Source organism: Tarenaya hassleriana, unplaced genomic scaffold (assembly GCF_000463585.1).
Source record: "Tarenaya hassleriana unplaced genomic scaffold, ASM46358v1 Cleome1, whole genome shotgun sequence".
Classification (NCBI taxonomy): Eukaryota; Viridiplantae; Streptophyta; class Magnoliopsida; order Brassicales; family Cleomaceae; genus Tarenaya; species Tarenaya hassleriana.
This window is the reverse complement of record NW_010960187.1, coordinates 54990-71361: the sequence shown is the minus strand read 5'-3', so window position 1 is coordinate 71361 and position 16372 is coordinate 54990. Positions and strand designations below refer to the sequence as shown.

The 16372-nt window shown below is 38.3% G+C and overlaps 5 protein-coding genes and 1 long non-coding RNA gene across 9 annotated transcripts in view; 4 read left to right on the top strand and 2 right to left on the bottom strand.

Moving 5' to 3' along the window:
* Positions 1 to 152: 152 nt before the first annotated feature.
* On the top strand, positions 153 to 1434 carry LOC104808404 (molybdopterin synthase catalytic subunit). Of its 2 annotated transcripts, none has more exons than XM_010535121.2 (2): positions 153 to 438; positions 705 to 1434. In XM_010535121.2, exon 2 carries the CDS (start codon positions 744 to 746, stop codon positions 1329 to 1331), a length of 588 nt encoding a protein of 195 aa, XP_010533423.1. In that variant the 5' UTR covers positions 153 to 438; positions 705 to 743; the 3' UTR covers positions 1332 to 1434. The 2 variants fall into 2 exon arrangements, with proteins under 2 accessions (XP_010533423.1, XP_010532728.1); XM_010534426.2 differs by having other exon boundaries at positions 163 to 438; positions 720 to 1434.
* Positions 1435 to 1483: 49 nt separating this feature from the next.
* LOC104807426 lies at positions 1484 to 4770 on the bottom strand. Of its 3 annotated transcripts, XR_770878.1 has the most exons (7): positions 4618 to 4770; positions 4083 to 4157; positions 3534 to 3916; positions 3250 to 3357; positions 2982 to 3055; positions 2718 to 2877; positions 1484 to 2430 (listed from the first exon to the last, which is right to left on the bottom strand). It is a non-coding gene; the product is annotated as an uncharacterized LOC104807426 (long non-coding RNA). The 3 variants fall into 3 exon arrangements; XR_770900.1 differs by having other exon boundaries at positions 3161 to 3916; XR_770842.1 differs by having other exon boundaries at positions 3250 to 3916.
* A 1615-nt stretch (positions 4771 to 6385) lies between these two features.
* On the top strand, positions 6386 to 10164 carry LOC104806631 (mitogen-activated protein kinase 6). Its single transcript, XM_010532005.1, has 6 exons — positions 6386 to 6826; positions 7234 to 7363; positions 8120 to 8257; positions 8529 to 8861; positions 9130 to 9310; positions 9591 to 10164. Exons 1-6 carry the CDS (start codon positions 6594 to 6596, stop codon positions 9764 to 9766), a joined length of 1191 nt encoding a protein of 396 aa, XP_010530307.1. The 5' UTR covers positions 6386 to 6593; the 3' UTR covers positions 9767 to 10164.
* A 92-nt stretch (positions 10165 to 10256) lies between these two features.
* On the bottom strand, positions 10257 to 12785 carry LOC104805841 (protein FAM133A-like). The gene is made up of 5 exons (XM_010530818.1): positions 12534 to 12785; positions 11695 to 11796; positions 11135 to 11270; positions 11012 to 11058; positions 10257 to 10756 (listed from the first exon to the last, which is right to left on the bottom strand). The coding sequence occupies exons 1-5, from the start codon at positions 12618 to 12620 to the stop codon at positions 10541 to 10543; spliced, it is 588 nt and encodes a 195-aa protein (XP_010529120.1). The 5' UTR covers positions 12621 to 12785; the 3' UTR covers positions 10257 to 10540.
* A 565-nt stretch (positions 12786 to 13350) lies between these two features.
* LOC104805002 (sm-like protein LSM36B) lies at positions 13351 to 15394 on the top strand. Its single transcript, XM_010529776.1, has 4 exons — positions 13351 to 13462; positions 13850 to 13991; positions 14936 to 15049; positions 15157 to 15394. The coding sequence occupies exons 2-4, from the start codon at positions 13877 to 13879 to the stop codon at positions 15201 to 15203; spliced, it is 276 nt and encodes a 91-aa protein (XP_010528078.1). The 5' UTR covers positions 13351 to 13462; positions 13850 to 13876; the 3' UTR covers positions 15204 to 15394.
* Positions 15395 to 16025: 631 nt separating this feature from the next.
* LOC104798326 (UDP-glycosyltransferase 74F2-like) overlaps positions 16026 to 16372 on the top strand; it is a 2147-nt gene continuing 1800 nt past the window's right edge. The window contains exon 1 of the mRNA XM_010523951.1: positions 16026 to 16346. Within this exon, the coding sequence (XP_010522253.1) occupies positions 16160 to 16346 (187 nt within the window). The 5' untranslated portion in view covers positions 16026 to 16159. The remainder of the gene's footprint in view (positions 16347 to 16372) is intronic.

Sequence of the window (16372 nt, the reverse complement as noted above, 5' to 3'; positions counted from 1 at the left end):
TCTGCATCTCCCAAGAGTCAACCGGAGCTTTTTTTTTTTTTAATTGTTTTTCCTGCCCCTCTTCAGTTTTATTTATCTAATTTGACACAATTTTCCGGAAATAAAAAACTTTTTTTTGTTGGAATGTAATTCTGCGTGGCAAATTCAGAAAGATACCGAAAGAGACCGATGCTGGAATCGCAGTGTCGCCTATCATCATCATCTCCAACTTCTCTCGTTTTTGTCCACTCGATTCAATTCGATTAGGTTTAAAAGAAAACCCTAGTCGCGCAGAAGATATTTCGCCGCCTTTTTGGGTGGTCGTTGTCTGAAGCAGATCTCGGAGCTTCCGAGTATATCAAAGCTTTGAACTTTCGTCGGTTTCAGTTCGTAGAGCTTTGAACTTTGGTCTGTTTCTGTTCGGAATCTTTCTGGGTTCCGCAAAGGCAGGGGAATAAGGTGCGTGAATTTAAATGAAAATTTCGTTCTTCATAAAATTTCGTTCTTCACTTGAATCTCTGTTTTTGAGGTGTGTGATTGATGAGAATGGTGATGAATTTGTCTGGATGTTCCAGAAGAAGTTTAAACTGTGTTCATTTGATTCTAAATCAACAAACGGTAATGTCGCTGTTGTGTTCTTCCAAATTGTTGGATTACACGTCTCTGCCTACAGATAGATTTTACAGTTCGCCATATCTGAAGTAGGGTTTCATCCTGAAGTACAGTTTTCTGTTTTGCAGAAAAACCAGAAGAAGAAGAAGACGATGGAGGAGAACAATCTTATAGAGATCTTGGAAGAAGGCCAGAAAGTTAGCATGGCCAAGTACATGGAATACGTGAGTGCCCCTCTTGCTGGTGCAATAGCAACGTTTTCAGGAACCACAAAGGACACATTCGACGGGAAAGCAGTGTTAGAGCTAAGGTACGAGGCCTACGTTCCAATGGCTACACGCTGTATCGGCTCCATCTGTCTGGCCGCTCGTTCAACCTGGATGCTCCACAAGATTGCCGTGGCTCACCGCCTTGGCCCTGTTCCCGTGGGAGAAACCAGCGTCTTCATCGCGGTTTCCGCCGTTCATCGTGCAGATGCCCTCGAGGCTTGCAAGTTCTTGATCGACGAGTTGAAAGCATCCGTTCCGATATGGAAAAAGGAGGTTTACACGAACGGAGAGGTTTGGAAGGAGAATACAGAGTTTCTGGATAGAAGATTGCAGCTTTCCGAGAAAGGAGGCGGTGGCTTGGGGAAGAAACCTGTGGTTGAAGGACATGGAAGAAGCTGCTGTGGTAATAAGGTTAGAGTAGAAGATGAAGAACTCAAAGCTACTGCTGAAGATAAGAAATCTTCTTCTTGATTGCTGTCTTTTCTTCTTCTTTTTTTGCTTGCAAGTTACTGTTTGGACAATGATACTCCTAATTATTTTGGTTGGTTCAATAAAAAGGCTGCAAAGGTTTCTCTCTGCTTCCAATACAATTGCAGTATAAGAGGTTTTGAAGAAAATACAGATATCTAAAATTTGTCAACCAAATGCATTGGACAAAGTTTTGTGAATGCATGAGATCAAGCAACTGTTATTTATACAAGTGAAGAATACAATATATATATATATATGTATATATATTTTTATGGACAGCAGTATCTAAAATTTCAGAACTCATCTCATGAAACCCTTCTCCGCAAGCTGGACAAGACCCTAACATAAATCTACAGTCTGGGCTTCAAGGACTATCGTGGTGCAGCATTTCTTAGAAACGAAATTATCTAAACCTACTGAATTAGCAGAATCATCAAGTTGGGGCTCCAATACCGCTCCCATTTGCAAGCTCTCTTCATACATTGGCGGCACAAGAACACTGACTTTGAGTCTCCTCCAGAACTCTTGGAATGAATTTTTATTGACCTCAGCTCGCACTTGACACGTTCCACCAGAACAACCCTCACCAATGCCGGTAACGTTCCACAAATCCATCACATTATCATCGGACTTCCCTAGGCCAAATCCAACATACCATGTTTGGGCCTGCAAGGGAGTCTAAACAATTTAAGTACAGCTGAGCTTTGCTTTCCTTCGGCCTTAGTCCTTGAGAGGAAGATCCACTAGGAACAGCTTCAGAGCCTAGATATTCAACAAGTGCTTGGTATAAGAAGTCAAGCAAGTCACTGGTCCCACTTGCAACATGTTCAACCATTGGCTGCGGTATGGGATCAGCGGAAATGCTCTCTCCAGTCAAAAGGTCAACCACGTTACCGGGAAATGGATTTTGCTGTTTGCTTGTTGTGGACACTGCTTCACTCTGTAAAGGTGTTGCGGCAAATGGATTGGAATCGGAACAAGATGATAATGGATTTTTATCTTCATCTTTTTTCCTTGCAAGCTGAGCTAATAATATCCCTTCGGTCCCTTCGTTAGTAAATACTTCTTTCCATGTGAGAGAAACTCCCAGGACTTCTATCTGCAGAATAAAAGCAATAGGCAGAGGTGTTGCATAAATTTGTTTCACAAAAAATATAGATACAACCACAGTAAAAAAAAAACGAGAGAAAAGAAAAACGAAAGGTATTAATTTGTGATGTTGGCTAATCACAAACCAACTTTACAACTATGCAAGAGCACGATGAGAATAATGGATGGATAATACTGAAAACTGGTAAGTACCCGGCCAAGAGTCATTAGGTTACTTAGTAGAATATGCAGGATAGAATGTAACAGCCCCTACATGGGTCAAGAAATCCAATTCACCTTCTAGTTCTTCAAAATTATACAACAGAGAAGCACTTGATGTGTCTTTTTCATGAAGACGTGCACCAGCTCTAGTAACAGCAATATCCTCAGCACTACTTGGCCCTGGTAAAGGTACCAGAACATTCGTACCATTTGCGCACCGAGAGATTGAGGCACCCTGTCCACAAAATATAAATAGCGGCGATCGGTAATCCACTTGAACAAACTTGCAACCAAGTCTTTGTAGAATCATGCACATGGAAGAGGGAGAAGAGTCTCAACCTCGACAACTAATTTAAGGCCATCTATGTGGCGTCCAGTCCTCACGTCCACAGTGTATGGATATGTTAAATCATCTGCACCATGAGATCCCGTTAGCAGTTGTTGATAACTTGATATACATGGCAAGGCTAACCAATATAGATAAACAATTCAACAACATCTGCTGCTTCTGAACATACATGTAAAATACATGTAAAAAAGTTAAAATGTTTGCTCAGCTTGCCCAGCAACAATTAACCAGGAAGTAATTATATCCAAATAGAGGTACCCAAGTGATGTCCTTCCTCTTGAAACTTAGCAGACTGAACCCATCACTGGAATTTGCAGATACGCTAGGCACAGGTTTCAGAATGAAACCACTTGGTCGAGAAAGTACCTGCCATGATCACCATGGCAATCAGAAATAATCTGAGATTTTAGCAAATAAAAAAAATAAAATCAAAGTAGAAGCCATTTTTATAGAAGAATTAAGATATCTACAACAAAAACAGCAAATAGAGAGCAACTGTCCGATACGCAAAAAAAATTGTTATCAGTTTAGTGCAGTTGTACATGAAGTGGTATTTTGATCCATTGACTCTCAGTCACTGTGTATACACAGCCTCCCCCAGGAAAATCTGGAATACTTGGATTTTGCTTTGTAGCAACAAGAAGCAAGCCAAAGCTTCCCAAGGCAGCATACCCAACTACGGCCCTGGCATAAATTGTACTTCTGCAGCTCCATTTTGAGCCGTCTGTGATATAATTTAGGGCTTCACGCTCAGACTTAAAATTGTCACGTTCACGACCAGGCTTTCCATTATACCACAGGGCCCCAGTAGTAGGATCAACATAGATAACCTGAGTCTCAGGCCTAGAAAACAAACTAGAAACGACACAGACCTCACCAGTGTCCAAGTTAACAACAACTATAGACGTCTTTTGTGGACCACCCACTGCAAGAAAATAAAGGAATAGCTAGAGAGATCAGCTCACAAAGTCTCAAAAAATACCTAGAACGAACAAATAAACAGCTCACAAAGTATCATTTTGAAGCTTTAAATGACAAGAAATTCATAAAAGACAAAATTAGGAAATAGAAAACCCCAAAAGAGAACTCACCCGGTGAATCCATCTCAACCCAGGATCAAGATGAGTAGAAGCCCTCAACGACCTCAAATTCTATCTTCCAACAATCTAACAAAAGCATTTTTAAGCAATGAAATCAGCAACTCTCTTCAATTACTATCCAGCATAGAAAACAGTAAGAAAATTCCAAACGTAGCACACAAAATGCAGCACGGTCGCTCTGTATTTAATCAACACAGAATAGAATTCACACTCATAATCTATCGTTGTGAATAGATATCTGGCATCATCTTGCCAAGCTCATCGTCTGTCTGGTGAGCTCTACTCACAAAAAATTGGGTCTAATATTTTCTTCGCAAAAATTTCAGGCTCTGTGAACTGAAAACCCGAAAAGGGTTACAATGCAACAGCTTTTTTTATTTATTTACCAAAATATACGATTCTGTCGCGAGATAGAAATCAATTTGACCGGTTATATCCTCCATCCTCGCAACGCGAACTCATACATCAGAAAATCAAACGGATAAAGAGCAGTTAAAGAACGGTTCATGAATTGAAGAGTACTAACCTAACAAGGGAAGATGAACCATGGAGTTGCAGAGACGACCCGATGCGAATTGCGAATGCGCCAAGTCATGGCGAAGACAGAGAAGTGGAGGTATCATCGTCTCCCTCGAATCAACGAAGCTTAGCCAATGAGCAGGTCCACGTGTGAAGCTGTGGAAATGAAACTTTACGAGGAAGGACAGACCCTTTGAATAACTGTAAAATAGTCCCCATGTATTTACAATATTTATATTTAGTCACTCTTAAAACTAAAAAGTGAGTCCACACACCCTATGTTTTCAATTGATACATTCCAAACCCAACCCGTATTTCTCATATGACGGTTTCTAGTTAACTCTAACCGATTAAATACTTTTACATCATTGTATTCTCGTAGTTAAAAACCGATTCATTTATAAATATTAAATAATAGAACATTAATTATTCACTAAAAAAATTCTATTCACAAAAATAATCATCTAGTATTTATATGTTATTAAATAAAATTGAAATAAAAACTAAAATTTGAAAATTGAAAAGGTCATAACAAGGACATATTTTGGAAAATGATATGTCGCGTATATTTTGGAGCAAGGGATTTGAGCTCTATATGACTATACTATGTGTGTGGCCAAAGTGGGCGTCGGACCATCGGTCTCCTATTATTTTGGAAAATATTTTATGCTCTTGCAAATTAAATCTATTTATGTTTTTTTTTTGTTTATTTTGTATTTACTATTGTTTTTGTAGTGTATGTAAGATATGTCGATATTAAGAAACTAATATTAAATAAATAATTTATTTTACAGTTTGGGGGTTATGGACGAAGGAGGAGGAGTATCAGCAACAATAGATTTATTTCACAATTTCTACGTAAATTAAAAAAGAACATTAAAAAGATTATATACAAAGTTCGAACCAATTGGGTTAACCGTTACTAGAGAAATAGATATAATCTTCTGACATTGATCAAATTATATATATATATATATATATATATTGTCCTGAAAATTAAGTAACGCATATACTTTTTAAATTTTAGGTAACGCGGGCGAAGTTAAATTAATATGGGGTATTATCCAAAATATATTCCTCTTGTTAAAACTACTTCTATATATATATATATCCTTATCCAAATGTTATCATGTGACTAAAATGATAATATAGTCACATATTAATCACATTGATCATAATATTAAATTTATAATGATTACACCAAATCATAATAATCACATTTTATATATCATACTAATCACTTAATAAAATCACTTTAAATTTAACGTTATGATTAATGTAATCACCATGTGATTATAGTATTATTTCGATCACATGGTCACATTTAAAAAATGCTATATACTGAAATGATTATAGCAATAGAAGGATATTTTGGATAGAAAGTTACAATTTATTATATTTTAAAAATATTGAATGAACTATATGCTATATTCCAACAAAATAAATAAGAAATACGGATTATTACCATTTTTGAATTTATAGGAAACGTAAAAAAACATTCTTTAATATAATATTAGATCATAATATATACTAGAATTTCTATGTGAATATTATTATCTATAATATTACGTGCACAATGTAACGAAAGAAAAGATGTTGATATTATGAATATGATTATTATATAAGAATTTGTTGTCAGATTTACCAAAAAGAAAATAATTTGTTATCAGGAAAGATTAGTCCAACTATAATTTGTATTTAACAAAAAAAAAATAGATTATAATTTGTATAATTTGGAGATAAATATGAAAAAAAAGGGACCAAACGGACAGGACCAGCTCCTCGTCTGCAGATCGTAATAATCATATCAGCTCCGTACACAGAGAAACACAGATTCGCTTCCTCAGATCTGTTTGACCCGACAAAAAAGTTTTCATTTTCCACCCAAAAAACAAGAAATTTCGTCGGGGGGAAGGACCATCGCCCCGAGGTTCCGATTTTTCCCTGAAATCGTCGGCCCACATCAGAGAAACTTGAGCTGCCATGGACGGTGGCGGAGCTCAACCAGGGGATACGGAGATGACGGAGGCCGGCGGCGGCGCTGTTCCCTCTGCGGCGGAGGCGGCACAGATTCCGGGGAACGAGAATATTCCGGCGATTCTCAGCCACGGCGGTCGGTTCATTCAGTACAACATATTCGGGAACATCTTCGAGGTCACCGCTAAATACAAGCCTCCGATCATGCCTATTGGCAAGGGTGCTTATGGCATCGTTTGGTAATTTTTTTTTAAAAACTTCTCCTTTAATTTAATCTTAGTATTCTCTAAAATGTTCTCATCTCTTGATCGGGTTGGATTGGCAAAGTGGGTTCCTTTGATGTGATTTTGGGAAAAAGGTTGATTCTTTAGTCACTCCGAGCTCTGTTTGGTTGGTAGAATTGTTGGTGGGGAAATGATAATACTTCCCCTGGCAAATGATGCTTCTTAGTTATATATATATGTATGTGTGTGTGTGTATAGCCCTAATTTTTAGATTCTTGATTGTATCTTCTCTTTTTTCTGTAGTTTTCTTGATCAGTGCATTTGGTCTGTATTGGACATTGATGATTGTGTCTTCCTGTCCTGATTCTGTGCATATCGGTTCCATGATGTTCTTTCAACCTGTATGGCTCTGCCCTTTTCAGCTCGGCGATGAACTCAGAGACAAACGAGAGTGTGGCTATAAAGAAAATCGCAAACGCTTTCGATAACAGAATTGATGCCAAGAGGACTCTCCGGGAGATCAAGCTGCTTCGGCACATGGATCATGAAAATGTATGGTTCTATAACTCTTCCTGCATTTTTTTTCCCGTCTTCTTCATCAGTTTTCTTTTCTCAATCTGGATGTTTGGAACTCGAAAGAAAGCTTCTATACGTATATCTGAAGGTTTATTTCGAGATCATTTAGCTAACCCTAAAATGGCATAATCTGAGAGTTCTGTAGTAGAAGCCGATGCTTTCCTTTTTCGCATTTCTACGTGGAAGTAGTAGATTTTACGTAACATACCATATTTCCGTTATCACAAAGATGGAAACCAGACATTCTCTGCGATGACAGGTTCCATTGTCTTTGAGATTTTGACGCGTCTTTTAGATGATATCTGGTGTGTGAATATCACTGATCAATAGAGACTAGAGAGTAATATATCTGCACATCCATCCATGTCATTGTATTTTCTTTTTTTCTTGATTTGCCATAGAAGGCGTAAAGATCTATGGGAAACTGCTAATTGCTCTAGCAACTGTTCTTCATAAAAGTTTATCATAAGTTACGATCGTTTCTTACTTACCATAGCGGGCAAACTCCTCTTTATACTGTAAACATTTCTGACATATGGATGTTATCTATTGTTTTCTCTGATCATCTTAGTCGTTTTCTTGTCTCCAGTTAATCTGTTTTTACTTTTGTGGCAACATATATTCGTGTCTTTTCCCAGTGTTCGGAGGTTAATACTCGTGTTAATACTTACCGAAGCTGAGGGTTTCCTCAAAAGTTATTGTATTTCAATCTTTCCCTCTTTTTTTTTCCAGATCGTTGCTATCAGAGACATAATACCGCCACCGCTGAGAGAAACTTTCAACGATGTTTACATTGCATATGAACTGATGGACACTGACCTCCATCAAATCATACGCTCAAATCAAGGACTGTCGGAGGAGCATTGCCAGGTTTTGAGTTTGAAATTTTTTGTTTTTCCTACTTCTGTGTATTCGGGATTGATTTATTTTTTTTACATTGTTTAGTTGAATATGGTGATGAAATAGACTCGGAGTTAGAGAAATGAGTATAGTGATTAAATAGCACCGGGTGATGACCTCTAGTTTCTCAACCATAATTTGGTAGTGGTTTACGTTTCGTTTTGGTTTTACATATGAATAATATTTCACAGTATCGTTAGACAAACCGGACTAACTGAAATCTATTTCCCCCTTTTTTCAGTACTTCTTGTATCAGATCCTCCGTGGATTAAAATACATCCACTCTGCCAATGTTCTGCACAGAGATCTGAAACCCAGCAATCTCCTCCTGAACGCGAACTGTGACTTAAAGATATGTGATTTCGGGCTTGCTCGTGTCACTTCTGAAAGTGATTTTATGACAGAATATGTTGTCACTAGGTGGTATCGTGCTCCGGAGCTGTTGTTGAACTCTTCTGACTATACTGCAGCTATCGATGTCTGGTCAGTAGGCTGTATTTTTATGGAGTTAATGGAACGGAAGCCACTCTTCCCTGGCCGAGATCATGTTCAACAGCTCCGCTTACTTCTTGAGGTACCCTTTTTCTGGTTTTTTACATTTTCTTAACCAGCATACGTGGGGAAAAAACGCAACTCTCTGAGACATGAAAAACCTATTTCTCAGTACTGTCGTATGTCTTTAACTTCAAAGACCCGTGACATGACAATTTTAGATGTGGATTATGTTCTGTCAGAAATCAGTTTCTACCTTATATAGCTCTTCTAACAGCTTGCATGTCAAAGACTCGAAAGAAATGATTTGTAGCACAAACACGATTGACACGGGTCATGGGCTTTCGCAGCTCATAGGCACCCCATCGGAAGACGAGCTTGAATTCTTGAACGAAAATGCTAAGCGGTATATCAGGCAGCTTCCTCCTTATCCTCGCCAATCTTTCTCGGAGAAGTTCCCAAATGTGCATCCCCTGGCTATAGACCTTGTCGAGAAGATGTTGACGTTTGATCCCAGACGGAGAATCACTGGTGAGTTCATTCGCTGTCAAAATGCAATTTGGTATTAGGGTATTCATTCCTTTTCCTGCAAAACTCTTCTCACCAAAATAAAAAGAGAGAGATTGTGAATCTTTCAAGTTTCTAGTCTAAGTACCAGAGGATTCAACTTTATGCATAGGCCATTCACCTTCACTGAGAGACGTTAATCGATGTATGGGTTAATGTTTTCATCCAGCCCTCATCTATATGATATGCATAGAGAGTATGATCAATATGTTTGCCCTTCTGGACCTAATGTGTTAACTTGCAGTTGAAGATGCACTTGCTCATCCATACCTGAACTCGCTTCACGACATCAGTGACGAGCCAGAATGCACAACTCCCTTCAGCTTCGACTTTGAGCAACATGCACTGACCGAAGACCAAATGAAGGAGCTCATATACCGAGAAGCACTCGCCTTCAACCCTGAGTATCAGCAGCACTAGCTTGTAAAAGATTCACTCACATACAAAAATCATCCCATTCATCTCTGTGGCCCTGGATCAACAATTTGGCTGGCTTTTTATTCTTAATCCTCTCCTGAAAACCATCGTTTTGTTCTGTGTATAAAGCGTCCAACCCTGTGGAAAAAAAATTGCTCTGGAAACTTTTTTGGAGATACTTGGAGGGGACCTTAGTAGAGAGACTGGTTGCAGTATTCATGGGGGCTGAAACTTGGACCATCTTGTTGTTTTCTTTTCAGTCTGTCTTTGAATATTTTGGCTCTCTTTCTTGTTCTTTGCCACCATTTTCCTGACGCAGAAGACTTCAGTCTTGTCTCAGAAGTCAGAACATGTTTATGTCATCTGTCATGTTATTTATACTAGTTGAGTTTTCATTTTAACCATTCTTGCTAATTAGGTTTGTGTCAAGTAATTAAAACAGTAATCATATGGTTTGTGAGTCAGTTAAGGTGAGTTTCCTCGAGTGATGATGTGAGCAACTTTAAATGTCACAAATTCACAATCAATACATGAGCCTGTTGTCAAGGATATCCAACAAGGTCTATAAAATTGAAAGGGGATAATCTGAATGTATGTTGTAATGATACAAGCTGGTGTATGAATGGACAGCAGAGCAGGAACCATCATCATCATCAGCTTCTGTAATAATAATCCTTGGAGAGGTGAGATGAAGAGGGAAGGAGTCTTATCCTATGCCGGAAAATTTGAGATTCATAGAAGACAGTTCCTGTCTTATCTGTTTTGTTTCTCAGGTTGTCAACCCTTAAGATTGCCAAAGAACTTTGAGAGCGGTACTGGACCATCATTGTCCTGTTCTTTGTTTTTTCTCGAGCCTTTCTCTCTCGTCTTGTGCTTACTCTCTTTTGATCTTTTAGAACTCGATCTTGATCTTCTAGATTCCTCATCATCACTACTTGATGACTCTGAGGATGAGTCCGAGGAGTTAGAGTTGGAAGATCTCCTCCTCGAACGCTGTTAAATCAAAACACAACCAAATTAAGCCAATAGAACCAACACATGAGAGCAACCATAGAATAGAATCCATCGTTTTTCAGCATACCATTATTGTATTTCTAAGGATTCGAAAGGTTATAGCAATTGATTAATACAAGGAGTGCAACCACAGTGGATTAGTGGTCATCTCCATTGATAAAGATACCTTCTTAACGAGATGCAATTTAGCAACAAAATAAAGCTCATATTATCGATTATCGAATATATAAGCACCTTTCTCTTTTTGCTTCTCTTTCTCTTCGATTCTTTGTCCTTCTTATCTGTGAGATCATCGGGCCAATAGAAATTATCCCCAATATAAGATAAATGATCAAAGTAAAGAAGTTGATCATATACCTTTTCTGGATTTATCACTAGAATGATTCCTTCCTTTCGAGAGCTTTAATGCCCTTTCAGCGTCCAACTGAGCTCTATATTCACGCATCATTCTATCAGTATCTGCTTCGAGTTCCCCCTTTCTCATTTCTTCTTCCTATTATGTCATGTAATGCAGATAAAATGAGAAACATTTCCCACGTACCATAAACACAATGCAAAGAATCCAATAAGGAAAGATAACCAAAGAGTTCATAAAAATTTCTTAAGACTGCTCAGCCATCCTAGGGATCATGCAAGATGATCCTTAAAAATAACATCACGCCCTATCATCGAAGGGCAAAGAAGGAAACTTTACGAGGGCGAACTAAGAATCTGCATGGCGGTGCATGTATGATTTATCAACAGGGGATGGTCTATTGAGGAAAGTGGCAGTATAATTAGATCTTCTAATTCATTATCACTAAAAATGTTTCTAGGGCCTTATTAACATCTACTCGAGGCTCAGAAGACTTTCAAACCCTTTATTCTCACACTGAAGAGCATAAAAAGATCGAACGAAAGTTGTTATTACAACTCACCTTTTGCTTCTTCTTAAATTCTTCCCAGGTAATGGTATGTGAAGTCTTGAGGCTAGCCAAACGAGCAGCATGCCACGCTGGTGTATGAAATGAACCATCCACCTGCGTCTGTCCTCATCAGAAATGCTCTGGAAAGAAAACTAACCCAACCCATATGACTACAGCAAGATCTAGATTCTAGCCGTATCAAAAGAGATGAATAGATGAACAAAAGCACCGCCCGAAGTCGAAATTTTTGTAAGCATCCACTGCACACGAGCACAAGGACCATCCGCAGAGCGTATTTTTACGTAAAGGAACCATTTCCGTGGTCGAAGAATGCAAAGCAATTATAAATACTTGAACTTCTGGAACACACCTCATTTCTACTTACACAATATATGGAACATTTAACTGACTTCAGATCCCTTTTCTTTCCTACATCTATATCAGTGTAATAAAGTTCCATTGCTTGGTTACCTGAATTAATACACCTCAAGGACGAAAAAAAGGAGAAAAAAAGCTTGCCCCTCGATGTTTTTGATCTACATTTTGCTGATACAAAGAAAGCCTAGAATACAATTATCCTAAAACACGAACGCTTAACGATTCAAACGGAAGATATCCAGCGATATTTGTGCGAATTAAGATTTCTCTAAGTCCAACAGCAACAAGCAAGTTCTTCCCTGAAATTCGGAAGTAATAGGGGATCTGTATACAGAATCCAATTCACGAGGGGTATTTCAAAAGGGCGATCACGGAACTCGAGACCCATCAACCCGAGGATCAAACAATTCGAAATCGATTAAATTTCTTCGACCCATCGGAGCGAATAATTAGTAGAATGGAAGAGGACAAACCATGCCGTCATCGATCTCCTCCGGAGCGGTGGAGCTGGATCCGACCCTGGATCTCTGCATAGCCTTGTGAGCTTGGTTCTTCCCCATCGTGTGACGATGACCCAGATGAAAAGTCCGAGAATGTCTTCCACGGGGACGAGAAATTGAGAGGAAAATCAGAGAAAATTATAACGGGGATTTAGGGTTTGGTGTTAACGGTCTATTCGTCCAGGGATCTGTGAAGAGAGCAGGAGTGGGGACATGTGAGGTAGAACCCAGCGCAGAATTGTATTGGAGTTTTTAAGGGGGGAATTATAAATTTATAACCGATAAATATTAAACAGTAATAATAAACACAGGAAATAGAAAGATTTTTTAGAATCAATATATATGTGTATATATATTACGATTACAATTTCCTCCAAATACGCTAATTTTATTTTTTTTAAACAGTTTTTCTTTTTTTCGAAATCTAACTTAAATGACATTCTAAAAATATACTCCCATTTAAAATATTTGTAGTTTTAGATTATTTTCCATATTTAAAAATATTTATTATTCTATATTTTTTAACCATTTTTTTATAATAGTTTCCAATTTTATCTCTATATAATTTTAATAAATTATTAATAATAATATTATTTTTATCATTAAGTATATGTTATTTTTTTTTAAATGTGAAATAATCAAAAACAATTTTGAAACGGAGGAAGTATATAATTTAACAAAAAAGAGAACTACACATCAACCAACCAAAAAACGATATTAAATACTGTATATTTTTAGATTTCTTACAAAATTAATTATTTGTGTATTTTTTCTGTTACTAAACCCATATTCATACGGGATTTTTCTTACCACAGCTGGGTTTTTTCCTTCCCACTCAATTGAACCACTTCGTGTTTCGTAGCTCTCTCACACGATTTGGCGCCCCGGAAAGACGAGCTGAGGTTTTAGATTTGTTCTTCTCTATTAATTTTCGGATTTTAGAATCGTTTCAGAGTTTATCGTCTGGAATCGATGTAAAAGTTAAGTCCTTTCCGAAGTTTTTAGGGTCTAGGGTTTCTGCGGTCTGAGATACTGTCGGGATGCGACGGTGTTTTCTCTTTATACGGTTCCTCTGCTTTCTATGATTGCGCTTTCTAGGGTTTGTGATATTCGTCTGGTTTCTGAATTGCTAACTCTCGAAGGACGTCCCGTTGTGGGCGAATGCGAATCTCTGGTGTTAGATAGCTGATATGCCTCATGTCTCCTGAGTCGTAGATATGTTACGGATTTTCCCTGAAGTTTTCACCTTTCAGGCGACCCATTTGAGTTCAGATCTCGTGTTTTTGCAGTTCCTTTGCCTACCGCAGGGAATAATCATGAGTGGAGCTGGAGAGAAAGCTTCTGGAACCACAAAAACGCCTGCAGATTTCCTCAAGTCGATCCGTGGGAGGCCGGTGGTTGTTAAACTGAATTCTGGAGTTGATTACAGAGGTGTGTCTCTCTGCAACTTATTTTCTTGTTAACTTGCTCTAGTTCCAGCGTATTGTCTGGAGGTAGTTCTGTCTGCCATGTTTATGGAATGAAGCTTTCATGTGTGTTCTGTTCTGTTACTCGTGGTTGGTTTGTTACCTTTTAAGTGGCTTGATTCTCATTCATCTGAACGTTCCTCTGGTTCGTAATTTGGGAATTTTTCCAAGAAAAGAAGTGACTTTTCATTTTCAATTGGTTTCCTTTAAAACCAGAACATTTTCCTATCTTTTACCCGAGGAAAACAGGGATGATATGAGTTGTATAAACTAGTCAGGATGCAACCGTTGTTAGTCGCAAGCTCAACGTAGCCGCTGTTGTGTCTTTTCTCATCTGGTCTTCCATTCTCTTGCTTCCATCTTACCAATCTTGTCTGTTATCACTTTTCTGCTAATCATTTGTAAATGGAGGACGTTATTGCACATTTTTTTATGTTATGGTTCTTCATGCTGTGGAATAAATTTTGAGAGCTAGAGCCAATTATATTTATATATTTTTTTTAATCTCACCCGGTTCTGGAGCTTTTATGACATTCTTCAATGAAACCCGCTTGCTCTCTTGAACTCAATAGTCCATAGCATTCAAGATCATGAAAAATTTCGAGGTTGACCTTTTGTTTTGCAAGTCAGGTGTTGTTCTACTGCATATCATGCTGCTCTCTTGAACTAAATATGTCATGTTTCATGCTCAAGGACATGTATTGAAGCTTTTGCTCTGCTCTTGTTTAGGCTAATAATAACTCATTCTTTACAGGAAAATATCCTTCTCGTATACACGACATTTCATACAATCCACTTTTTTCCCCCCTCTTATTGCCTCTCTCAGTTTTTAGCATGGCTTGTTGAGCTTATTTTTCATTCTATTCGTTTTGAACCTTGATTAAGGTGTGCTTTTGACCATGTAAACAGGCATTCTTGCTTGTCTTGATGGATACATGAACATAGCAATGGAACAGACCGAGGAATATGTAAATGGACAGCTGAAGAACAAATACGGAGACGCTTTCATCCGTGGAAACAATGGTGAGTATTCACATATGATATCATTCATCTCATGTTATTAATGTAAATCATGTACACATCGTTCTTTTCCAGTGTATCTGAACCTTTTGTCTCCTGTTTCGGTGCAGTTCTTTACATCAGCACAACAAAGAGGACCTTGGCAGATGGAGCCTAGCTAGCCTTGATGTTACTACTATCAATGGTCACCCCGGTTGCCATTTTTCTTAATCTTCTCTCCCATCTTTGCTAAAAACAGGATCTTTCACTTGACCCGTTTTTGGAGAACCCGATATTATCTCCGCCGATACATCGTAATTTTGAAATCTTTGTTTGATTAAAAGGAATGAGATTCGACCCTATGCAACATCCGTTAGGGGCATAAATGACAAAAGGGTTGTGGGAAATAAGAGAGCAAACACAGAATTCTCTTTTGTTTGTTCACTTGGAGCAGAAGTTCGAGGTTTGGAGGTTGCAACAAAGTGTTACGTTCCTACCAAAAAAAAAAAACAAAGTGTTACGTCCCTTTCACGACCCCAGAGATTGCGAATGATCCAAGCTTTGCAGACGTGATCGCTTACGTAGGACTTTGAGGTCACTGCCCACGTTCTTGTCTGCAACCACTAAGGCAATTTCATCTTTGAGATCCAACTAGTTCCATCCATATATATGAATTTGAATAATAAATTAAGATTTTATCATTTATTTGGATAAAGTTTATAGGAAGATGATAAAAAGTATGGCTCTTTGATCTGTGTGTTGATAGACATATGTTCTGAAAGTGGACCATCATACCATAAGGTGTGGCTAAAGTTCTTTTTGTCCATTTCTTAATGAAACAGCAGAAGAAGTCGCAAGGAATCTGATTTTATCCTTCTCTGCGATTGCGTTTGCCGGTTGCGTTTACATGTTCAGCGATCGCGATTGATAGTTTTTGTAATGAATTTACCTGCAGAAAAACATTTGTTTCACGACTCGAGCTTTGCATGAACCATAATAAGATTTGATAAGATTTCAAAGAAGTGCCCTTCAGTGATCCCACGTTATTACAGACAAGCTAAATGCAAATTAGATTTGTCTTCTCAATCCTATATAAATAAAGCCTCTCTCTTTCTCTTCTTTCTGCAGAGAGAGATGGAGAGGGGAGAGAGAGGACACGTACTGGCAGTGCCGTATCCGAGCCAAGGCCACATAACACCGATTCACCAATTCTGCAAAAGACTTGTCTCAAAAGGCATGAAAACCAGTCTCGCCCTCACCAACTTCATCCACAGTTCCATCAAATCTGACCCTTCTCCCTTCGTTCCCTTGGAAACCATCTCCGACGGCTACGACAGCGGCGGGGGT